The 26,328-nt window shown below is 33.3% G+C and overlaps 1 protein-coding gene across 6 annotated transcripts in view; it reads right to left on the bottom strand.

Annotated features, from left to right (window-relative positions):
- The window catches only part of gek (serine/threonine-protein kinase gek), a 43,601-nt gene that overhangs the window by 14,431 nt on the left and 2,842 nt on the right, over positions 1–26,328 (bottom strand). For 5 of the 6 annotated variants that reach the window (XM_046636001.2, XM_046636003.2, XM_046636004.2 and 2 more), the window contains exons 3-17: positions 22,382–22,561; positions 21,409–21,680; positions 19,975–20,274; positions 19,753–19,896; positions 18,685–18,807; positions 17,586–17,794; positions 16,688–16,902; positions 14,150–15,153; positions 11,390–11,625; positions 10,953–11,059; positions 5,903–6,106; positions 3,457–3,620; positions 712–967; positions 316–602; positions 96–239 (exon numbers count right to left, since the gene is read on the bottom strand). In XM_046636001.2, coding sequence (XP_046491957.1) covers positions 96–239; positions 316–602; positions 712–967; positions 3,457–3,620; positions 5,903–6,106; positions 10,953–11,059; positions 11,390–11,625; positions 14,150–15,153; positions 16,688–16,902; positions 17,586–17,794; positions 18,685–18,807; positions 19,753–19,896; positions 19,975–20,274; positions 21,409–21,680; positions 22,382–22,561 — 3,845 coding nt within the window. The remainder of the gene's footprint in view (positions 1–95; positions 240–315; positions 603–711; positions 968–3,456; positions 3,621–5,902; positions 6,107–10,952; positions 11,060–11,389; positions 11,626–14,149; positions 15,154–16,687; positions 16,903–17,585; positions 17,795–18,684; positions 18,808–19,752; positions 19,897–19,974; positions 20,275–21,408; positions 21,681–22,381; positions 22,562–26,328) is intronic. The other variant, XM_046636007.2, reaches the window with a different exon arrangement.

The raw sequence follows: 26,328 nt of genomic DNA, 5'->3' as shown, positions 1-26,328 counted from the left end.
CTTTAAGTTTACAGTGAAATATCAAATGACCTAGAAATCATAACTAGAGAAAGAGAGACTATTCATTTCACAATCCAAGATAGTTTGAGAATTACCGTAGTATTTGGAAGATTGTTACGCTTCAAGATTCGATGAAGCTCACTTAATGCCACAACCCATTTAGTCTTTTCACTCTCCGTATCAGCCAGCATCAAAGTGATGTTTCTTAGACCAGGCGGTTCCATCAAAGACGTTGTTATCTGAAGCACAAGATGAATCACGTTTGTTTTGTAATTGCATAAAATTAATATAAAAAATTTGGTCAAGAATACTCACTCTAAATATACACGGAATGTCTTTTTTAGTTGCATGTATCACATCAGAATCACGCACGGAGCTGACACTGAACTCCTCGTCTCTCATATCCAACACTTGGGACACATATACAGATGGCAGGGCATTGCGATCTGGCGAAATGTCGTAGAGGAATAATTTAAAATCACAGACCACTACGAACTGTCGTATCCATCCTTTCTTTACACCACCCATTTTTGGCACTTTTACGTAACCCTCGTAGGCAGTTCCAATTCCTCTGGTGGGGTCGATGCCCAGCGGTCGTTTTGCTACGAAGTCAAGAAATATTCTTTTAATGCAGCTTTACTGGTTGCGACTAATGTTTACTAAAGTCTCTTGAATAATTGATGCCAATATGGATTTGGCTGAATGACTTACTTTGATCGGGAGGCACAGGGCAAATCGAAGGAACCTTGTCACAGCAAGACATGTGACAGGCAAAACCACAAACTTCGCATACGACACCTTGCCTGGTCAGACCAACCATCAGTGACGTGCAATGATTGCATTTCGTTGGAGCAGAAAATGTACGAACTAAAAACTGATGGGATTTTGGTTTTGGTTGTAAGCTAAGCTGCCCGTGGGATAGAGATGATTTGTTCAGTAGCTCATGAGATAATGGAGATGTGGGATCCTGCAATTAAATAAATGATCTATAAATTATGTTATGGAGTATTTGGTTAACAACAAAATACGAAAGGTCCAACGTTTGTTCTTACTACAGATACCACGATCAGACTTGTAATGCCAAATATACTTCAATAACGTCGGTTGGCCGAAAATTGATAATTTCTATCAATATTGTTATGAGACAATCGAACATTGAATATTTATCAAATTTGGAATATTCGGAAGCTACGACGATCTCTTTAAACATAAAAATTAGAAAATATTGAAATCCTAAACAAAACTTTATTTTTAAATATCGATATTTTTTTTTTCAAATAGCTGTAAAAATGCTGTAAAATCTGATAGATTCTTTCAATCTCACTCTAAGATTGCTCATTTCATTCAGCAGACTATTGTCTACAAATTCACTGTAATATTTTTTTTTTCAGCAGCTGTTATTGCTAAATACTTGATTTTATGGCATTACACCGACATTGATTATGATCAACAAATGGTAATATTGAATTATCTAGCAATAAAAGAAAAATGAATCTCAGTGACTTTGAAGAAAATAATGTTCTGAAAAAAATTAGCCATCGTACAGTAAAACGGGTCAACTCTGCTAGGTTGTGAACCATTTCGAAGCGATTTGGAATGAAACAGCGATATTAAATTGTAATCTATTGTTTATAATTCAAGTACCGTCTATTTAGTTTTAAAGAGATATCTGTAGCTTGTGGATATAATAATTTGAAAAAATTATCTCGTAATAAAATTAATAACAAGTATAGATTTTTGACCAACCAAGAACCTATATTACCGCACAGAGTTAAATTGAATATGAGATACTCTGGAAAATAAGTGCATAAGCAGAAATTGTAGTATGTGCAAGACGCAGTAATGGGATTAATTCTTGGCAGTATAACAAAGTTTCTTGATAAGCGGAAAAATTGTTGTTAAAATTCTCGCGGTTTAGAAGAAAAATTAAAAATTTCATGTTAGATGGATGGGGGACCTTAATTTTTCTCAACAATTTTTTATATCTCACTTTACTGTTATTACTGTTATTAATATGTTTCAATATTGATCAAAGCATGAAAAATATCAAGACTAACTACTCTGACAACTAAATATCTATAACCTCAAATTCATCAAGCAGGCCACTTCTTCAGTTAGATCCTCAGTCTATGTCTTTATATAGTCAAACGTTACTTGTAACACAGGTTTTAGTTACGTAAAACGTAACATACATATTATAGTAGTATAACATCTCGAATTTTCTGGATATATTCTATATCGGTGAAATGTTTATACCAATTAAATTATGTGCCTACTTTCATTTCAATCTCAAAGATTTCAAAATATGTGTACTCCAAAATATCTACTCTATCACAGCAAAAAATAAAAGCATATTATTCGGTGAAAGTATTGAAAAAAAAACTTTTCTTTAACAGCTTCTGAGAATCAACCTCAACCCTTTGAGTCATAGTGTTAAGTGTTCCTAACCCCTATCTTATAGCTATTTTTTGTATATTTAGAGAACTTTTTGACAGATTTTTTTGTGGTTTTTTGCTATTTCTGATAATATACTAATAAATTTGCAATACCCGAGCGTAATTGTTGCAATATAATCCAAATTATTATAGAGAAACGAATTAATTGAAAAAAATTGTGGAAATTGAAGGAATAATTCATATCCAAGAAAGTTACCCCTCTACACATATACATGTTTTACATAAATTATACGTTTTTCGGGTCACTGATTACGAATCTGAAATTGAATTTTAAAAATTCAATATGGCTGATCCAATATGGCAGTCGAAAATTTAAAATTCAGTGAAACCTGGAGAAAAAACACTGTTCAGAGGTTTTTAGGGTCACTGATTACGAATCTGAAATCAAATTTTCAAAATTTAGTATGGTGAATTCAATCAGCGACCCTGAAAACTCCTGCACAGAGTTTTTTCACAGTATTCAATAAAATTGAAATTTTCGTCCACCATATTGGATTCACCATCTTGAATTTTCAAAATCTGATTTCAGATTTGTAATCAGTGACTCCAAAAATTAGAGAATATCTTGTTATAAAAGTTGACTCAGCACAATAATGTGGCCAAATTAGTTTCAAATGGATTTTTTATTCGAAAAGATTAGATTTCTTTTATACAAAGAAATACACGTGATCATATTTTTTTCAAGGTTCCATTCAAAAGGGTGATCAAATTGAACGACATGTTTCTCATGAAGGGTAAAAAAAAAAAATTGCAGGGTTTTCATATCTTAGTACGCACTATAACATATCGAAACTAGACAATCGACTAAAAATTTCGATTCAAATGTATAATAGTTTCAACTTTTTCTTATTCTTCACCAGCAAAGTGAATACAAACTTATTAGTAGAACGCTCTATAAGGATTATGAAATTGTAATATTTAGAGAACTTGACCAAAAAAGTGGCATACTTGACAAGTTTTACTTCGCTAAGGCTGTCAGTAAATATATGAAAATACTCACAATGCTCTGTTCGGACAAATTGCTTTTGCTGCTTGTAATGCTAGGTGCGCGGTTATCCTCTATGTCACCTTCAACACTGTCCACACTACCGTGACGTGTGCTTTCCACTGTTCCCTTGAGGAAATGCTCCAGGTACGACATTTGAGACGTGGGACGTTCTAGGACTGCAATTTACAATAAAATCAAAAGTCAATATCACCGTTTTTGTAATAATTAAAAATTCTTTTCACGTTTCTAGTAGTAAATTCAAGTGTGACTTTAAATAGCGATGAAAATGATCAAAAGTAATTGTAATGATGCATCATATTGTAATGTGCTCATGAATTGCACTGTGTAAATGAAGAAAGAATAAAATGTAACAAGACATTGATCAGTTTCGTATTCGATTGATAAAATAATATATCAAGAACGGAAATTATTTAAAAAAAAAAAAAAAAAAAAACGATGAATTATTTTGCGTTTGAGTAACACATGAGAAACACTTGTTATTCAATATAATTATTTAATTGCAAGTAATCTCAAGCTTAGATCACGGTACCAAATATTTAAGACCAAAGTGTTTCACATATTAATCACTAAAACTATTAATACGATTCAGTTCCAAAAAAACTTGTTCAATTTCAATACTTTTCTCTGTATATACTGTATGATTCTAGTAGAATTGATTAATTTTAAATAATTTGTGATGTTCAAAAAATGTTTAAATAATTTGAAATAGAGCACAAGTTGCACTGGTATGATAAATTTTCACAAAAATCTATTCATGCAGAAAAGTATTGATTTTTACACGCTTTAAATCCATAAAGCGTTGACACACACGAGCATGTTATTTCCAATTTCGTAATTTTAGCATCAAGATTACAATACGTATTTAGTTTTGAAATTTTAATGGCCAAAGTACAACGTTTATGAGGTAAGTGATAAAGAGATTAAAAGATCAGTCTTCTCTTTTCTTTTTTTTTGTGGACGACGAAGAAGTTAAAAATCATTCAATGGGGCACATCATTCATGAATTGTCTGGAAAAACAATGATCAAGAACAATTTCAAAACAGTAATGCAGCCTCCACCTGTAAAAGTACAGAACAACTTTTCATTCACATTTTTACTTTCATCTTTCCTTTGCAATAACATCATAAGTAGCAACGAAGAACAAATGGGAGGATTCCGCCAATTTTTTTCATAAACTTATCAACTAATATTGAACAAAAACTAATCCGAACAACATGTAACAGGACAACCACCCACAGATAGGATTAACAATGGTTAGAAGAAAACCTCGAGGCACCCATCAATGGCGCTGCGAGTAATGAAATATATCAATCAACTCAAAAACAAACTCCTCAATTTATCAAACAATGCAACGACTGTTAATTTCATCACAGGCCAGCATCCGCTACTAGTGTAACTTTGATTTCTTGGTATCTGTATACCCTGCAATATATTTAAGTTACATTATCTTGCCTTAGACATACATTAGTGTAGTATTTTCGGAAGGATAAAACTACTTGACCTTCTTTCAAGAGATACAAAAGTTATGTTCAAATTACAAAAAAAGTACCAATGAGGTTAATTGACAATTGTCAATAAATTTATGTAAGAAAATGAAGCTTTTTTTTTCTGTAATTTACTAAGAGAAGTTTTCTCTGTCAAAGAAGCTATTTTAGGGATGTTTTATTATTTACGGATTATTGTCAATTATTAACGTAACGCCGCCTATGAAGGAAAACTTTCATTTACAAAATTATAATTAGATTATTCCATTGCAAAAACAGTTTCTGATATATGGGAAACTTAAAAGGCTGAAAATTTTGCACTTTTGACAGATTTCGATGTGTAAATAATATTTAGATTGATTTGACGAAAAATTTCTAGAGAATTATTGATATCTAAGATCATCCTAAGAAGTTTAATCTACTGTTTATTCAAAATTATTTGATAGCTTCGGTACGTATTATTGGATTAAGCTTTGAGTAGAATTAAAAACATGTATCTCCTTTAAAAATAAACTGTTACATTTCGTATTTCTATACCATCAATAAGTTTTTCCAATACTAGAAGTAGTTTTTACAATAGCGACGACGAAGTGAATTTATTATTGAAGGTAAAAGTTTGATTTAGCCATCCAGCTGCATCTAGATAACTGTTAAATCAGAAAATGTGACAAAACTGTCGGATACTCTTTTCAGAGGAAGTAAACTCATTGAAAAGAAAACATTCGCGTAGAGTGAAATTAAAGAGTGGCTCCTTTGACGAAACCATTTTATGCAGGAATTTATATCAGAAAGCAAAAAAAAATAAAAATTATATCGATACAGATCAAAGTTGCACAGTAACCGGAAACGAAAGCACTGTGGATTGAATCAAAGCAGTTTCAAAATCTTCAGCCAATCACGTAGTATTGCAAGATGTCAAATTTTTTTTTTCTTTGTTTTGCTCATAGTTTACCAGGCTTATAAACGACGGTATCGGCGGTACAAGTGACGATTGAGTTGGCACGAGGAAATCTAGTTAATAAGCAGGACGTTGTGACGCAAGAAGCACGTAAGGCCGACAGAGGCGACTTCAACTTGTGTACGATGATGCGCTGGGGTTTGGTTGAAACGACGATAGATGATGATTTGCTGGACGATTTGGTAGTTAGGAAGAAGGCTGTCACAAATACAGTTTGATGATGAGCAACACGAGGCCCCATACACAGCTGGTTATGCCAATAAACAGAGGCACTTTGTTGTCTAGAAATGAAAATAGCATTGCGTACCGGATAACGGTTTATTACGCTTCACAGGTATCCCAGTAGCGACAAAACTATTCGATTCGTTTCTGGTGACTAAATTTTTTAGTTCTCTACAAACTCAGGGTTCGTACGCTTTTTGGAATCTGAAATTCCCTTACTTTTCCAGGTATTCCAGCCTGAAAATAGGAATTTTCCAGCAACCCTTCAAAACATGTGCCACTGATTAATGACAACTTTTTTTTTTACATATTAATACTAATACATTCGATATTACCTAGTAACTAACTTACTGTCTGACTATCAATTGACAAACATCAGCCTGCGATTTTCCGTAAAAAAAACGAAAGAAGGTTTGGGATTAATATACATATAGAACGCGTGATGTGATGTGACGAAACAAAATTTTCAAGTGCAATTTTTTTACTTTGTATAAGAATGAGTTTATTTTTTCGACAGAATGAAAATGCCAGTCTTATTTTCGAAATTCCCTAATTTTTCCCCAAGTTTTCTCGGTTTTCCCTGTGCGTACGAACCCTGAAACTCTTGTTCCTATGTCAAAATATCCTGGAATTCTATAATAAATACATGTATCAATATCACAGTTCTGTATTTATCATTACACATCATATATTTTGTAAAAATTCTACAAATCAACACCCAATTTTTCTGCCCTTGATTTCAATACCGTAATGCGAGATGGTTCTCAAAAATACATATAGTCGTATTCCTACCAACGAATGTTAAAAGCACAATTGAATTCCAGATTCAGGGTTTCTTTCTACAAAATGCTGTATTAAGTTGTCGAAATCTTCATTCAACTGATAATTATATGTTTTAATTGATGAGATAAACGAAATTCCTTGAAGACTATCAAAGTTACACGTTGCCACATACAGTTACCTTTAGCGGGAAGATCAAATTTTGATTCTTGTATAACTATTTATTGAATCAACATTTTTAGAGCTTAACAGAGTATTTGCAATACGAAATAAGACTGAAATCTGGGATTCATTTGATGTTTGTGAAAATTAATGTTGTAAAGAAGCTTTGATTCTATTCTTATCGCACCTAACAACAAAATTATGCTATAAGCTGCTGGATTTTGGTGAAATGGATATTGAGAACTGATAATTTCAAAAATTGTATAGTTCAGGGTCTGAAAATAGTTGTTTCTATGTGAAATTGTATCTAATAAAAAAACCTCAATCTTTACGTTGATGCGTTCTATCTAGAATTAAAAAAAAAAACAATCTCACAAGAAGTTTTAAATTCCTATACAATTGAATTGCGCTCAATCATATTTTGGCAAAGGCTCTGTATCTAATAAACTCAGCATGACCCAATATTTACTAATACCATTTTAATTGTAACAGCAGCTAAAATCCCGATATATCAACACACGTGACTGTGTTTCCGTTTAGTTTTAGAGCCATCCATCTTTAACGACGAATTATACTAGTATCACTTTTGTATTGTTACATTAGAACACAGATATTGAACATGTTTTATTCACCTGCACAGTTCTTTGAACACATGAATATATATATAAATACAAAAACACAACCATCAAACCAACTATTCACAATTGGCAAATTATTATTCTTCTTTCCGCACAAATAAAATAACATAATATTCAATTGGAACATATCTGACTGTTTACTTGTTGCCTGCATCGACTTCCGAATACGTTTAATGACTCTGTTTAGTACAATCTACACACAGTCTACGTTCGATCTATTCTAATATCAAATTTAAACAGGAACAAATGAATGCTAATGATTTGAATTGAACATCTCTTTGTAAGCCACCCCCTTGCCATGATATACGTATTTATGTGTGTATGTATGTAAGCATGTATAGATGTGGTAAAAGATAAGAACACAGGACTTTGGAACCTAAGTTTTCACAAGTTGTACCAAGGATTGGATCGTCTCACACATAATATGTACATTGTAACAATTTGACGGATGATCAACAAATATATAAAAAGTATTCCGTTTTCACTTCCATTTTTCTTTCCATATCTTTTTTTTCAAATTTTCAAAAGCTGTATCACAGAATTGGACCTTTAAAAGAAGCAGACCATATCCTAAATACTTGAAACACGGCTGTATACTCGGAATTGGTTACTCCGATTACTTTATATAGGCCATAGCCATACTGTTAACGAAGCTTGTTGCGCACTCATTTGCCACAGTAGTGGTACAACAGCAAGAAAATTTCATTTTACTGTGCATCGTATAACACTCCATGAATATTGTTCTATAACTATCCTTGCTCGATAATCGTAAACTAAATAAAGATAAAGGAATTAATAATAGAGCAAGTGATAAACTGTTCAAAGTGTTACAGTGCACTATGCGGAAAGTTGCGCAATAATATAGGCATTTTCTGTACTCGCGTTACTGTGGCTAAAATGTGTATAAACAAGGCTTCGCTAACTGATGGTTGTGGCAGAAAAGTGACGTGATCTAGATATACGGTCGAAGCTTGAAATAATAATTATTTAAAAGGCATGTTAAGTAGTGTGAGATTTTCGCACTACACAAAACAGTATTTCTAATAGTGTGATTGCGAGTATTGTTATACATAATGCAAACAAGACATTTCAGTAATAAATTATTTAAATATCGACGTACACTGATTCATGTCCACTGTGGTTGTCAGTTGTTTGTTCCATTGGACTGGTCGATCAATAACATGTTGGATTTGTGTCAAATTGAAAATGCACCGGATGCTTGACAACCTAAAGCCGCCAGCATATCTGGAGGGTAACGCAGGGGACTCTGAACCATGCGCGTTTCAACGCTAGGCAATGGTTTAATACTTGGGTGCAAAATTTCTAATATTCAAGTCCATCGTTTTCTCCGTGGTGAAAGAATGCCTCTTAAATGTACATACCTGAGCCTATAATCAACGCAATTCATAATTACATTATGCATCACTTATTCATTATGCATTAATTAGTAGTTCGTATATCTTTCTGTAAAACAAGCGTCATGATCCAAATATTATATTTCAAAATTTCTTCCCTCCTTAAAGAGATCTTTGAAAAAAAAACTATCCAGCAAATGACGGGAAACAAATAATTCACTAAATTATCATCACCCACTTACGACTGTGGGATTAAAATACATTATAAGCAGTTTCCAATTATGGTGAAAATTACAAAAGAGGTACATACATATGAGTATTTACACCTGAATTCTGTTTGAGTAATTAGTACATGTTTTGAATGCCAGGCTTTAAAAGAAATCATACAGTCTGCATTCGAGTCGTATTACCTATTTTGAAGTAATTCACAAGCAAATTCGTTCATCTAATCCTACAGTGTCGTGAGGATGTTCCTATAGAATATAGTCTTATTCTGATATTTTAATTTTTCTACCTGCGTCTAAGAATTATGTATCAAAAGTAAATACACTTTACATATTGTATGGAATTCATCGTGAAAGCTGTATCTAACCTGAGAGCATTAAGACAGTAGTTGTAGTAGTAGTAGTTGTAGTAGCGGTAGTGGTAGCGGTAGTGGTAGTAGTAGTGGTGGTAGTAGTAGTAGTAGTAGTAGTATATATAATAACAACAATAATAATAATCACTACCAATCTTGCACAAAACTTAGTGCAATTTTTTCACGAATTATACGGCCAGGCTGTGGTAGTTATTTTTTATCAATTAACGCATTGGCTGATTTAAGTTTCTCAACTACCAAAACTCGAATCTTAAAGTTTGTTTTAAACTGGCCGAATCATCAGAGCAAACATATACCATGAGAGTTGAACCTCGTTGAAGCATATGTAGACTCCGGTAAAAAGGGATTTATGGTCGCCAGTTTCAAGGTGGCTTATTGCAAACTTGAATATTAATTTATGAACCTTTATTTTGAACACTCTTAGACAGTGAATTTTTCATTTGCGATAAGTAATGATTAGCAACATGTAATTTTCAGAATAGTATGTTGTTTAATACCGTTATAACGCGTTAATTTGGATGCCCTCTCAAATTATATTCAAATATTCCAATGACATATGACAGCATTGTGCAGAATTCTAGTGAATGCATAGAATTAATACAGATTTTGAAAAATTTTTTATCTAATACCAGTGACAATATATTCCATTATTTTTTTAGTCTGCATTATGTCTAATCTGGTCTCTCACAAAGTAACGTCTTTCTTCATATTTCTAATGATGTTTGTGTTAATGATTCAGACAGTATAAAATAGAGAATACCGCGTCTTTGCCTATTGATTAACGAAAGAAAATAAATCATCTTGGACTTCATTGGTAAATCGAAATCATAGTCATGTGAGTATTGAGAATGAATTTGAAATTTGAACAGATTTCTCAACATTCTGTAAACTAGAGTATCGTGAAAAGATTAATTACAAATTTTACATACATCATTTAAAAAAAACTCATCAGCATTGTAAAAAAATCATCTGAAAAACAAATATAATCGCTGAATATATAATATTGTTGTTGGATTTATTATGTCAAATGATTCGTCAAACATTTAGCCTCTGTTCACGGAGGCTGGAGTGTCAGTGACGAAATAAGCAATGAAAAGATAACGCCTCGCTTTCTCATCAAAAAAGCCCACTAGACGAATTGAAATGTTTATGGACAAAATAGGCAGTATGAAAAGTTACCGCTTGAATGAACAACCACAGAGAAAAACTATCTTTGGTAAACTTGAAAAATGTGACCCAAATACTTAAGGGGGTTGGAATTGCCGAATCATCGATTGAACTGTACTTACAACCATCGCCAGTATCCAGACGCCCTTGAAGTTCGTTTATCTGCATTTCTTTTCTTTTTGCCTCGTGAGCCATGGCATCCAATCTCTGCCTGAAGTCTCTCAGTTCTCTACAGAAACATCAAAAATAGGTTAATCCAACTTCAACTTTCATATAAATGTATCTTAGCAGAATTGATATTGTTTCTTTTCTAGTTGAATTTCATTTTATGTCATTAGATGAAAGTATGTGTGATGAGAAGTCATCTAAGAAAGTAAGACAACCAAATAACGTGAACGAGAAGTGAAGCTGAAATGGCATGCAGCAAATCGTTAGGAAAAAATAGTAGCCGCCAAAATTGCGATAATCGTAATCATATATTTTTTAAGATGAAAAATCAAAGAAAAACTAAATACAATAAAATTTATGCGGTATATACAAAATTCTTCCGACAACATACTTTTGTGCAGCGATGAGGTCTGATCGTGTTTTGGTGAGTTCCTCCGAAATTGCTTGCTTGGCTTGAATTTCACTCTGCAGGGAACTCTGCAGATTCAGTAATTCCATTTTATCAAGCTTTTGTGATCTACGGTTCCTCCAGTTCTTATCGGTCATCGTAGAGCCACCAACTACTGCTCCAACTCCGCCAGAGTGTTTCAGGAATTCTAGTTCTTCTGTCATTTTGGTTGCTAATGCCTGAATTTTAAATAACACGCTACATAAATTGTTTTTCAAGACATGTAGGTTTTATTCAATCTGTATGTAAACTATTCTGTTACAAAAGAATACGATTCCCTGTAGTAAGACTGCATGTAACAGAGTAAAGGGGCCAATACACCAACTTCTGGCTGCAATTTAAGGGGTATGTAGTACTACTACCTTTACCGACCGAGCAAAGTCACTCTTTTTCTCCATATATTAAATTAACAAATGAACGGAAAATGTTACTCATATCCCGGAAATCGTCAAAAAAATGTATTATTTTCTTGACACGTATTATAATTTCCACTCTTTATTTACGAAATTATTGTAAATCTTAGTTCACGTCCAGCGACCTGAATATTGAATGCAAACAGTCTTACAAGGACTCGTTTGACTCTTTGTTTTTTTTCCAGAATTGCACAAAGTATCTCAACTATCAAGTTTTGGCCCCTGAAATTCGGGAATTGTGGAAATTGTAACACGTGTCAAAAAACCACACATTTTTTTACTATTTTCGAGATAAGAGTAACTTTCCTGAACGCCGCTATGAAATAGGAATGAACGCCGAAATTTCAACCTTTTCTGTTAATTTGATTATTTAATATAGGAAGAAAAAGAGTGAGTTTGCTCGGTCGATAAAGGCAAGAGTACTAGATACCCTAAATACGTACTGTCTACGAGAAACTGAACAATGTTCGCACGTTTTAGAATTGTTCTCGAATTTTCAGCTTTTTCTCTTGTTTTTTAACCTTTTCAGTTCTGTATGTGGTATGACCCAAAAAATGAACCTTTTTTCGAGTGCAAAAGTAGACTTTGGAGTAGATCCTGAAATTTTTATAGTGGGTTAAAACTGTGGTCATAAATAATCCAGGAATATAGAACAATTCGAAATCCCTGTAATATTTATAACGAATCATCATTGATTGCTCAGCGAACCAAGTGTGTCTGCACAAAAAGTTTATTCCACTTGCTGCAATTCCTGTTGCTTTTTCACTCAATATTTGCTGAGCAGAATTTTCCTGCAGCAAACGTACAGCAATAATTGTTGTATCATTTCAACGTATAGCAAGACTTGCTTGCATTTAGATGTTTTGTAAGAGCTTTTGCTTGGAATGAATTACTTTGATTTTGAAAGCAATTAAAGATACATCTTGTTCTAATATAGCCAGAAAGGCTTTGCAATCATTGCTGTGCATTTGCGCTGCAAAATTTGCAAGCACGTTACTGGATACGATACTGGGTTCAGTCCACTTAAAAATTTCAGGATTGATTTCAGTATCTCTACTTTTTTATGCAGAAAAATAAAAACGATTTATAACACAGCTCTACAAAATAAATACTTTTTTTGTTGCTCTGATTTTTTCTGTGAATCCTGGTGTTTGAGAACGTAAAACTTACGAATATAATTATGATTATATTAGATTGGCTCTGGTTTTTATGTTATTGTAGTATTGTATTCGAGATGACTCAATGTTTAAAGGCGAATTTCTCTTGAACGGTTAAAGTTCTATATCAGTAGTTTTTTATAGAGCGTGAAATTTCCTATAAGAATCTGTTAATACAGATAGTTTATTAGATGTACGTTTAGATGGTTTATATGTCAGACGTTTATGAGATATATTTTTTGCTAAATTTTTTTACCTGTTATTTAAATGGAAAATGGAAAAAAATCAATATTAAAAGCTCGTATTTGGCTGAGTTATTCTATATAAGATGTTCTACCGAAAGTTTGATGCGTGTTTGAGAGAAATTTTTTAATTTTTTTTTTTCGGAACACCCCAATACCCCCCCTTTCGAAGAAACTTGTTGTGCCCTCTTTTTCATGGCGAGAACAACAAAGTATTATATTTCTTATATTTTTTATACTTCTGCCCGAATAAAGTAAGCATAACTAAGGTTATTGATAGTATTTTTTTGATAAACTTTAGATATTAAAAAAAAGAAATCGAATTTTTCACCTAAACATTGCTTTTTTGAGTCATATATGAAAATGTCGATAAAATAAATAACTAGAGCCATTTTCGAAAAACTACGCTTACTCCTAAGGTCGTTGACATCGAATCTTTCTAAGACGACTCAAATATCAAGAGCAACAAAACCACTGTTGGCCAGTGTAATCATTGGATTTCATATTAGGAAAGATCCGACACAAAAAAAACACGCGTTTTGTCTCATATTTTCGTACCGGCGACAGTAAGTGCTAAGAATTCTAAGATAAAGATTCAATTTGAAAATGTGATAAAAATGCATCAACGTATTTTTTGTAAACGATAAAGCTGAAGTCCTAAAAACTGGAGAATTTTCATATCTTATTGTAGAGTATGACATACTCGAATTACACCCAGATGTGAAATTTTTATCTTAGATAACTGGCCGAAAGTTGGTGGATTTGCCCAAACACATTATTTTGAGACAAAAACACTGTTTTCCGACAGTGTACTGAACTATTGAAATGACGATAAATACCCAATAATACTTGACTCGAAAGTGCTACAGTGGTTGAAACTCGATACAATACCTGCAAATAACCTCTGGCATCCTTTTCATCAGAAACCCATTGAATGATTTCGGTTATTTGTGCTTCCCATTGGGCGATGGCCGCTTTTTTGTTCCTCAATTCTTCGTATTCTTCTTCCAGCTGCCTTCGCTCACCTTGAATTCTACCAACGCTGTCCGTAACAGCTCCAAGATCGAGCATGAGCTTTTTGTTCTCTTCGACTAGCATCATTTTCTCACGTTCGTACCTTCTATTCAGTTCGTTAATCGTCTCTTCACTGTCTGTGATATTTTCCAATCTGGCAGCATCTAATTTTTCTCTCGCCGACTGGACTTCCCGTTCCAGGATTTCTCTTCTGTTTTCAGCCTCGTGCAACTGGTCTTGAAGACTTCGTATCTCCGACGTATACCTACTCTGTTGCTGGTTCAGATTTTGGTTATATTGTACATCAAGCTTCTCCACCTCCGTTTTCAGCCTATGAATTTCCTGTGTCGCTAATGCCTGATTACCACTGCTGTCATTTCCCACAGGTCTCTGCCGTATCTTTTCCATTTCTTCTTGCATTTGTTTGCAGTACTCTTCACTCCGTTCCCGTAACTTCCGCTCTTTACTCGTCTCAGCCATTGCTTCCTCGACTCTGTTTTCTAGCTCTCTACGCAGCTTCTCTGCCTTCCTTATGTCGTGTCGCAGACTATCAACTTTCTGCATCGCTACTTCAAGCTCTTCTTCTTTGTCTCTTACTTGCCGCGACAGTTTCTGTTTCTGTTGCCTTAGCTCGGATAGTTTGTCTGTTACCTCAGTATATTCGGTCATTGCTAATTTCCTCTGTGTGAGCGCGTCTTTTAATTCTTTTTCTTGAAGTTTTAATTTCTCTTGAGTATCGAATTTTTCCTTTAAAGCCTCTTCTTTCTCCATCCTTAAGCTACGCACCAACTTTTCCAGCTCACGAATCTTTGTCGATTCACCACTATCCAAGGTACATAATTCCCGTGGTATCTCCATCGACTTTAACTGTGTTTCGAGCTCTGCAAAGAGTGAAAAATGTCACGTTATTTAAATAGGCTTCCGCTTTATTTTTGTCGAAATTATAGCACTAAAACTTATTGGATCTTTTCCAATAATGAGTTACAAACAATCAAGGTTTGGATTACAGAAAAACGTTATGAGTCATGGTGTGGAGACCTCAAAAAGGGTGTTTTTCTGCAATTATTTTTTGAGAGGAAGAGAAATAATGAAGCTTCTTAAAATTTTGAATGTATTTTAACACACATTTGAAAAATACAAGAACATTTTTTCATCGGTAAAGAGTTAGAAGTGACAATTTGTAAAATGAAAATTAATATGATTTCACAGTGTTTGTTGCGTTTTTTTAGTTCATCGTTAATAAAAATATATATCAATTACAAATAATCTTGGTTTTTACGTTTCAGACAAGAATTACACACTCCATCTTTCCTGCCAATTCGAGACCTCAGCGACGAGGCGCTTCAATGCTCAGTTAATGACTCCATTGTTTTGCAACAATACGATAATAAAGAAATTTTCTTGTACGTTCCAAATGTGTGTTAAAATACACGCAAAATTTTAAGAATTTTCGTTGTTTCTCTACCTATCAAAAACAAATATTGTCGAGAATCGTCTCTTTTAGGCCTTTAATTCAGGACACTTCCTTAAAGCGAGCCATCTTTTTAATTCGTGATTCTTTGATATTTTCGATGATCCATTACTCAAAATCAAAAAGTTTAATAATAAAACGTTCCTGTATATAGTATTACATTCAAAACAATGAGTAGAAAAAAATGTTGAGTCAAATCTGAGCAAAAATTCAGAACTCTTCTCACCTGAGCACGAAATACTTGTGTACATTCTAAAAAAGAATCTTACGAAACATGTATTGAGAACACCGGCACACAAAAAAAAAAAAAGTTGTTTGTACATTTGACCGGACCCACCCACGGACATGTAATTCGAACCGCTGAATCCGAATTTGAGGTCCGTTTGGCCCAGTCACCCTCCAGATTTGAGTAAAATGCATAAAACCCAAAAAAAAAAGGCAGAAAATTACGAAAAACTGTAATCACAGCGATGAAACAATTTTTGTGGACTCGGATCAAGTATGATTTTCATGTATTTCAATTCACTGAATCTAAATCTGAAGGTTAATTAGCCCATTGAGCCGTCAGTTTGAAAAAATTGCGAAAAACCGAAAAAAATTGCATAAAATCATGAAAAACCAAAACTATCGAGATGAAAAAAATGGTTTGGATTCAGATTGAGTATGATTTTTATGTATTTTGTTCCACTGAATCTGAATCTGAAGTTTTTTTGTCCCATTAACGTTTCAAAATTTAAAAAAATCTTCTCATATTTATAATTGCAATTTACCCAATTTTTTGGGTTTTTTGAGATTTTTTAAAATTTTGAAACGTTAATGGAAAATACTCATTGAAAAAATTGTTGGCAGGACTCAGACTCTGGGGAATGTGGCGTTCTGTTACATGAAAAAGTGTAAATAATATAAATTCTTCAAAAATCAAAATATAGCAAATTAGGACTTACCACAGTTTCTTTTAGTCAGCGTATTTATTTCATCCTGTAATTTTCTAGTGGCATTATTCGAGTCTGGAGATGTCGTAGGTGAGAAATGACCAACGCCAACTTGATTTCGTAAATCAGCGATGGTAAGCGTTAACTGTGCATTTTCCTCCTCCAACATTTTCATACTCTTATCCTTCTGACAGACCATAGGAAGAGAGCCCAGGTCCGATATCCGGCTATATTGAGCAAAATTTTTCGAAAAACAATTGAAAAAACTCAAGAATTCAATCTATCCTCTAATAGCTTAGACAAACAATCCTGGCAAACCTTATTCAACTACTACATAAATTGATCGTGTATGAGAATTTTTTACGTGTGATACAATAATAGAATGTTTTGTGCTTAGAAGTGATAGACAATGTAACTTATTAGAGTTGCGATAGTTTCGTGACAGAATGTCCATTAACATTCATGTTCGTCGCCCTCAAGTTTTCCAAATGAAATACCCATTTCTCAAATTTCTAGATATCGATCTTGAAAATAGTCCAATCAAGGAAATTGAATTATTTCTAGAAAACGATTATCCGATACAACCGAATAATGATAAAATAACTTGTTTGATTGATGTGCTGGTGAAAGATATTCTTTAGGCAATCAAGAACCTGAAAAAGTTTTCAAAACCTAGTAAAAATTGAATGAAATTGAGTTTATTGTAAGGGAGAACTTCAGGCGAAATTTAGAAGTATGATTTTATCAAGAGAATTTGTTTTGAAAAGAAAAAAACTTATTTGAATAACCGCTTCAAAACATTTATAGATTTGCGTTAAAAAAATGACAGAATTAGCTTGCTGGCAACAGAAAACTTGATTCCTGTGCTGATCAACATAAAAAGACCAACGAAACAGTTTTTCTAACGCACCTTCCCTGAGTGAAGCTGAATCCTACGAAAGGTAGATGCAGAGCAGAGAACGCAGAGTTAGCAGCAGGAGGTACAGCATCCGAGCTTCGAACATCTGTGTCATCGACATCAAAATTCGAGGTATCAGTTGGTGAAGACACTTCAGGTATATACGGGGCAGTGTTGTCTCTTAAAACATCCCAGTCCACACCTTCGAACCACGGATGTTTCTGTTGATGAATAAATTGGATTGGTAAATTACATTTTCATCCTACAAACGAAGAATTCCACCTCAATTCAACATGCTCCCAGTGTTTACAACTTTCTTGTAATGGCTGATTTTTTTCTACTGTGTAGAAGTCGAAAAATCTCATCTGTGTTTGCTGGATTCTGGTTTTGTTGCCCCTTGGTAAAATGAAAATTTGTCTAAAATTTCACCGATTTTTATTTCGGAAATATTTTGTCCTTATTATCTGGAAATTTGTAACTTGTAATGCAAAAATTCGTAGTGCAAAATATCTCAGGATATAAGTGTACTACTGGAAAAATATTCAAGCATAATTTTTGCAGCACTTGAAATTTGTTCTGACGCCGACGACCGGTTTTTTTTTTTTTTTTATAATTTTAATCTTCAGATGTTCCAGTGACCGTAACTTCTAAGGCCATCGAGTCGACACCGAGTTTTAATTATTGTCGTAAAATTCGTGGGATTTCTGTTTGCAAAAAAAAATTCAGAATGGTCTATTATTGAAAAAAACGGTTTACGATTTTTGGCCGAATAAAAAACAAGTTTCGAGTGTCATGACAGTAACGAATAAGTACTTTTCAAGTAGGACACTTCAATTTTAAGTTTTTTTTTGCAACATAAACTTTCTTGATACGAGTAACGTAACGATTTTTAAAATACCATCTACCAAAGCTGTTTGTAATAAAAAAAAAAAAAAAAAAAATTTCACGTCGACTTTGTGTTACAAAACTACAAACCAGGAAATACTATTTGGTTTGTTTTTTTAGCTTGTTAGATAGCAAAGGAAAAAATAGCCATATTAAAAAAGTCGAGTTGAGGTGTATTCTCTATATGTAATTTGAAACTTATTCAATATACTGAAAACTTGCGTACTTTGAAATCATCGATACCATTCTGGCCCAATCTAAACTCAGAGCTGCAAATTAATTTCCTCATCAGATCCTTAGCCTCTTCGGATACATCATACACATCTTCTATTGGAAAGTCGAAACAATTCTGAAAGATATTTAATTTATAAAAAATGTTTTTGGCAATATGGTTATAAATGTCTGGCAAAATTCGAAATTTTATTAATTTTGTACAAATGATATATTAATTCTAATGTACTTCGTCTGAGTAAAAATAATTTATTGAAAATATCACAAAATCACAATTACTGATCAACCCAAGAAGTTTGTACAATAAATCGAGTAAAGAAAATTTCAATTACAGCATAGGCACAATAACGACTTCATGTGAATCTGATTCTGCTCTAACAAAATTTCAGAGCTACGACTGAGTGTATATGAGTGAATGGGAGAAAGTAGTATGAATAAGTATGTATTAATATCATTGGGACAGTTAACTTCTCAAACAGAATAATTTTTTATGGCCCAAAATGAATTCTTGAAACCATTCTTCTTTGTCTATGAACATTTATTACTGCGAATTAAATCCGTGGTTACTGATATATTTATGCTTTCTTGGTTGTCTGATGAAGAATCCGCACTTGGACAAGATTTCTGAACATGGGAAAAATAACTGAGAACCAGAATATGAAACATATTACCCAAAAGTACAAAGAACTTTATCATACTGTTAATACCTGGGAAAGAAAAAAATCAAAACCGATTGCTTCCATAGGTCGCATGACTGTGAAACCTGCAAAAGAATTTTTTACGGCACGCGCATGAAAAAGTCGCTTTTTACCGGCTATTTTCGATCAGAAAAGTGCCATTTTATACGCCACATTTGAAAACTGCACTATAAAGTCTTAATCTCATATTTGATGCGCAATTCGAACCACCTATTAAATCTATCATATAAAGTACTAGTTTTCACAATGACTGATAAGTTTTTGAAAATATCCAAGGAAACACGGATATTTGATTAAATCGTCAAAAATTCTGAAATACAATAACAAGAAGAAAATTGATTTAGTGTAACAATTATTTTAATCACCTTATGGTTCATGATTTTTCCGTATGTTTCAACTAGAGATTCAGCATAAAATGGAGTTTCTCCATAGAGCATTTCGTACATGCATACTCCGAGGGACCACCAATCACATTCAGGGCCATACCTCCCTTGCCCATCTTCCATAGCCTGTAAGTGAAAAAAAATTCGCAGCAGATGAGAACCAATGCCTAGCTTAGAAGTAATAATGTGCAAAAATTTATTTACCCGTAAAATTTCAGGTGAAATGTAATCCGGAGTACCAACAGCAACGTTACTTTGAACAGTTCCATCTTCAAAGAGTCGTAAGCATGAACCAAAGTCAGCCAGTCTTATGTGTCCATTAGCGTCCAACAAAACGTTGTCTGGCTTAATATCACGATGTACGTAATGCAGATCGTGAATTGATCCGATAGCCAGCACCATTTCCGCTATGTAAAACCGCGCCATGTCTTCGGGAAGTCGATCTTCGAATTTACTCAGCAGTGTTAATAAATCACCACCGCAATAATAATCCATGACAAGGTACTGCGAATATATTACATAATAAATGAGAGTTGATTATTTGAGAGATCGTGAGAATAATTGATAAATGGAAGCAGTAAAATTCATTGTTTACGCAGAATGGAAACGTGACTTAGCCCATAATACTAAAATTCGAATTAATCGTTAGGCACTGTACGTATATGAAAGTAATTCCATGTTTCACACAGTTTTGTGTCTTATCTGAGACCTGGAAAATTTTCAGAATCACTCTAAAGGATTTGTGTTTGAATTTAAAAAATATTGAATATTTTACGAGTGTTTTAACATTTCATGAAAAATGAATGTTTTCCATGTTAAATGAATGGGAAATAAAAATTAAAAAAAGCCACCTGATAAACTTGAGCTAGAAAGCTTATATTTCGTGAAGATCTGTTTTCCACAAAACACTAGCATTTAAGGGGGTTAGAACGAGAAAAACAATTTTTTTTTTTAACCACGCCAACGTATACCTATTATGCACGCTGCGTGATACTGTTTGTAATGCCAAAAAGTTTCACTTCTGTCGCGTGTGGTTGGTTGTCGCACACGTTTTTTTCAATAGTGACATGAGAAAAATGAAGTTTTGACTTTCTTTTCCAGTTATATATTAGATCTGGTCGTGAAAGATGGTTATATCTCTTTTTCCCCTGACCATCCGTTCAACATTTTTAAAAATGACGTAAATTTGTTTGATTTCAATCTATAGTCACTCATTTTATTCACAAGACCTACAAACCACAGGACTACCAATTTTTTATCACCTTGTCATGGAAAAAGAAACAACCGACTTCCAAGGAATATGTAAAAAATTGTCTTTTGAATAAAATGAGCCATAGGGAAATCTAATGAATATACTAAATTTTGAACTATTTTGAAGCAACTTGAAATAAAGTACCAATATTCCAACTTTTGTTTGTGATTCTAGTATTTTCAACTTCTATAATTTATCCTGCAATAAAATTAATTGAAAATATCCATTTTTGGTCAACTAATCTCCTTAATCAACTATTGTGATTTGGTGGAAAAGAGAAAAGAAAAAAAAAGGAAGATCCTAGAAAAAGAAGATCTAATTATCCTTCTTTTGAAGAAGTAGACACAGGAATATGTGGAAGAAAAGAAAAAAAACAACCATCTTACCAGATTATTATCATCCTGAAAGGCGTAGTGGAGATTTGTTATCCATCTACGGTCTCCGTATACCAATACATCTCGTTCTTCCCTAAAACAAGCGGTTTCAGCACGTTTCAGCATCTCCCATTTGTTGAGTATTTTCATAGCAAAGACTTTGTCCGATCCCCGCATCCTGACCACGCAAACCTCTCCAAATGCACCTCGTCCAATTACTTTGACTATTTCAAAATCTTCTCTAGCTAATTGTAGGCTTTTTATGCATGAGGCGACTGGTTTCACTAGAAAATTGAAAAGAAAATAAAAGCTAAAGAGGGTGTAACGAAATTGGCAATTATCAGAAACTGTATTGAATGAAACGCTCAAGAAAATAGATTTAGCTCGTCACAAAACAAGCCCAGTAGCCGGATCCAGTGCTCCACTGTTGTAATATACTTGAATTTTGGTAAAAGACGTGGAGGATTGTTGAGCGCTTGGCACTTTTTTGCTAGATTTGGACGGATCCGCAGTAATGCACTCGATCCGTCGACTGTGCTTGTTTGGCAGTAATATCTTAAACTAAGTCGTGATTGATGCTCAATTACATGCTTTTTTGAGAAAACAAAGATTCTAAAACCGATGTTTTGAGATTAAATAATTTCCAATTTTGTTACACTCTGTATACTTTGACTTACAAATAGAATCCAATTTGGACACTGCTTCATATATATTTCAATACTGTAGTATGAAAAACAATGATAAAAACTGGCTGTGTGATTAATTGATTAGTGATGAACTTTGATTTATCAGCCCTTTCAATTATTAGTTTTTTCGATTGATAATAGTTCTTCTAATAAATGCATTGGTCATTTATTTAGAAAAATTGGAGTCTACAATTAATCAATTAATCGCACAGTGCAAGTAAAAACAGAACTATGCTTGAATTCATGTCAGCTGAAATTAAAAAATTTGTAATCTAAAAAATAGCAGAACTGAAACTTACCAAATTCGATAAAATCTGATACTGTCTTTTCTCGACGTAATGAGGAGTTGCAACACTCGTCATAGAGAACGAGTAAAACGTCGATGAGAGTTTCAATAGAAAATGTATGACCGGCTCGTCCCCCTTGCACAGGACCACCAACAAATAGTGCCTCCAATTGACGCAGCCTTCCACCAACCCCTGAATAAAACATCAGAATTAAAGTAACTACAGTGATTATATTAACGCTTAGCATCCCACCATTTTTTTTGCAGCATTTGATTTATTAAACTATTTTTTTGATTCCACATATTCTCTGAAATATTTCTAAGTCTAAAACAAATATAGAATTTATTTCTTTATTTATTTATTGCAAAAATAATGGTCGAAATTCAAACTTATCCACGAAAAAAGCATTTTCTGCTGATCTACCATGAAAATTCGCATGCCAATTGTTACACAATCTTAACACACACCACAGAATTTTATAGAATATTTTCTTCTTGTTGTTTTTGTTTATCCGCCATTTCAAATTTTCGAATTTCGAGTTCACATTTGACTAAACCCAAAAACCATGTAGCATAAAGTTTCATAAAAATCAAATGACTTTTCGAATTTACGTCTACCATATTGAATCAGCTGAAACGAAACTAATATTTACAGTTTTACAAAGATTATGACCATTGAAATTCTATAGAAATCATGAAAGTTTTAATTCTTTAAAAGAAGAATCTATGCCATAGTTATTTTTTACACATATCAATGGCATTCTGGTTCTGTTATTTCTATTTCAGTATTTTATTGTCTCGGGTTGCAAAATGGCAATTTTTCAAAATATTTCGTTATATTAACATTACCAACATCAAGGTTGTAGATTGCAGACATTTCACTGGAATTTTGATAATCAATTAAGTACAATGATTACAAATGTTGTTCCAATTATAGAATAAATCAGCTAAGTTCATTTACATTTATTTACATTCCATTTCAATTAATATTTTTGCAAAATTTCTGGAATATCAAGTGAGATAAATTTTTACCATGGGGGTGTTTGTTTTTTGGAAACGAGCTAATGGTTGGATCAAATTTTTTAATAATTGTATTTGAATGATTCAAATTGCTTCAAACACTACTCATTTATTCCAATGTTTATTAAGTTTTTTCAACCAACATTTTTTCTGTTTCGAGTATTAGCTATTCCATCGGTACCAGCATCTGACTGCATCGCTAGCTATCTCGTTGTCAGTAACAGGGACGTTATCAGCTGACTGCAGCTAATTCGTCATAAAAACAGAACCTGATTCCCAATTTGACAGGAAGTGAATCTTTTTCTAAACTCTCATTTATGATCAAGTTATTGGTAGCGGAATTAAATTTTTTTATTACCATCTACACAAAATGACGACTGTATAAAGATAAAATTCAATTTTTCATGAAAAATGTGGGACTCTTTTATTCAATAAAGAAAAAAAAATATGATACCGGTGAAGAAGTGATATGTTGGTAAAAACGAAGAACCACCGAAGAATATTGTCTGCCAATGTGAACAGAATCAGTTGACCGTTTTCAACATAGCGTGAGCACTACAAGACATATCACCAAGCTGAACAGTCAACGTTATTGACCATAATAATGTTTCCGATCAACTAATGCTAAAGAAAAAAATAGTTTTATACAAAATAAACCCCAACTGAATTGATGAATCCGTTTTCAGGATACAAATTCCCATAATTCACCCCCTTAAACAGATGAGGCTGAAGTTAGTAACTTTATCGCACCGAAACACCAGAGAAAATATCAGTATTGCGCAGATTTAGAATGACTTTTGTGGAGTAGCTTTTGCAAACTATGAGTATATTTTTTCTAAACCCGCATCATTACAGTAACTTTACTAATTCCAACCTCATTTAAAAAGTATATTTCGACTAGAATCTCGAAGACTATTGTTTATATTACTTTTGCGTACTCTGTTTAAAATTGCTAGAAAGAGAATTAATCACCATGGGTTCCACGGGTAGTACTGCAATTCACGACACTGAACTTAGTTTACAGACACCACAAGTTTAAGCCGCTAAGTGTATGACGAAATTTATAAAGCTTTCTAGCGTACAGTAGAACTTTGCTAAATCTAGCTAATGTCGACCCTCCTTAGTTCAGGTAATTGAAAAACTGAGATAAGAGGGAATAAAGATATGACAGTATATTTTCGACTGAAAATACGAATTAGATTTTCTGCTATTAACTGACTTATGTGCGGCATTAACTCAAATATGTTAAACTAGAAATATAATCAAAAATGATGCTTCTGATACCAAATGTAACGATCTAGGCGTTACAGATTAAATTAAACAGGTTTGTGAGCTTATGAAGCGAATTAACAGGCATCAGATAAGAAAGAATGCTTTTATTGAGAAACTGCTGTTACCAATTTAAAGTTTGAAACAAGACTGTTTTTACAATAATACAGGTTCGCGCAGCAGCCTTACTCATTTTGAGACATATGAAAGCTCTTATATATCTTTTATCTATGACAACTACTAAATCAGAAAAGAAGGGCAAGCCGGGTGATTTCATCTTTTGTAATACTTATGTATTAGGAGTTAAAACAAAGCAAATGTGGCAGAGAGAGAAACTTGACTAATCGTAATGTTGGATGAGACATGCTCAGATAAGCGAGACTTTACTGTACTATCGCTTCCTAAATAGAGGTGCAAGTATCGCAGAATGTAAAATTGAATTAGAGATAATAAAAAAAATTAAGCATATCGGACAGGGTCTTTTGTCGTGATCATGTGTTCTTGGCTGAAATCTGCAACAAACTTCGGCACTGTACACAATTTTATCACCTGAAGGGGAAACAATTTACAAAACACTTGAATAACCTGTAACTCTTCACGCAGAATCGACTTCTAGCATTAAACCAGGGTGGTCCCGTAGGAATCATCATGTTTATAAACAAATACTGATAATCGAATGGGCATAGCAAGCGAAAGAAGAATTCAACAAACATTGGAGTAGACATAGTGGACGAGCAAAAAAATTGATGAACAGCCAGGTTAAATTATTAGTAATAATTGGAAAACTTCAAGAATCCTTGGAACGTCGTAATTCGCTGAATTTGCCGGAATTTCACAAAGTCGAAGTTAGTAATGTTATCGCAATGAAACATTTGGGAAAAAATGATTATTTTCTTAATATTACAATGATTTTGAAGGAACTAAGATTTGGAAATATGAGTGTGTTTTGTTTTAATACAGTTTGGCGAATTCAATCAATTCCAAAATCGCGAAATAACAGTTTTTCCTCGGCATGAATCGTTACTATAACGTTACTAGCTTCAATATGATGTAATTCCCTAACCCACATACAAAACTCCCTAACATTTCCCGGTTGTTAAGGTATTCCAGACAAATCGCCACCTTCTAAAGTACAATCCTGCAAATAATAAATATGTATATTTTGAAAAAAGAACCAATGTTGACAAAATATACTATTACGAATATAGTTTTTGGTACAATATGTAATATATGCATTATATTTTAGAAACTTGAAACAGATGGTGGGCAGTGAGCCATAACTGGTGAAAATTAGTGCGCTGCTGACTCTGTCTTCAGCCACTAGAATATAAGTTTTAAAATGAAGGTGAAGTTCCTAATGTTAATGTAATAAAGGGTTTATAAGAGAATCACTATTTCCAGATATCAGGATTGTCCAAACTGCAGTAAAACTTGAATTATAGTACAACTAAAGTGAAGTGTGTCAATTTTATGACTGCAGCCTCGACAAAACTAATTATATTGTTACAAAATACTCATTTATTTCAACGTTTCACTCTGATAACGTTACTAACTTTAACAGGTTGGCCACAAATTTTTATTTTTTTTTGGACCTAAGACCCAGTTTTCCCTGACATTTTCCCAGTTCTAATAAGTTACTAAAACCTAAATTAATCAGCTTATCAACTCTAT

Source organism: Neodiprion pinetum, chromosome 7 (assembly GCF_021155775.2).
Source record: "Neodiprion pinetum isolate iyNeoPine1 chromosome 7, iyNeoPine1.2, whole genome shotgun sequence".
NCBI classification, from domain to species: domain Eukaryota; kingdom Metazoa; phylum Arthropoda; class Insecta; order Hymenoptera; family Diprionidae; genus Neodiprion; species Neodiprion pinetum.
This window is presented reverse-complemented; position numbering and strand designations above follow the sequence as displayed.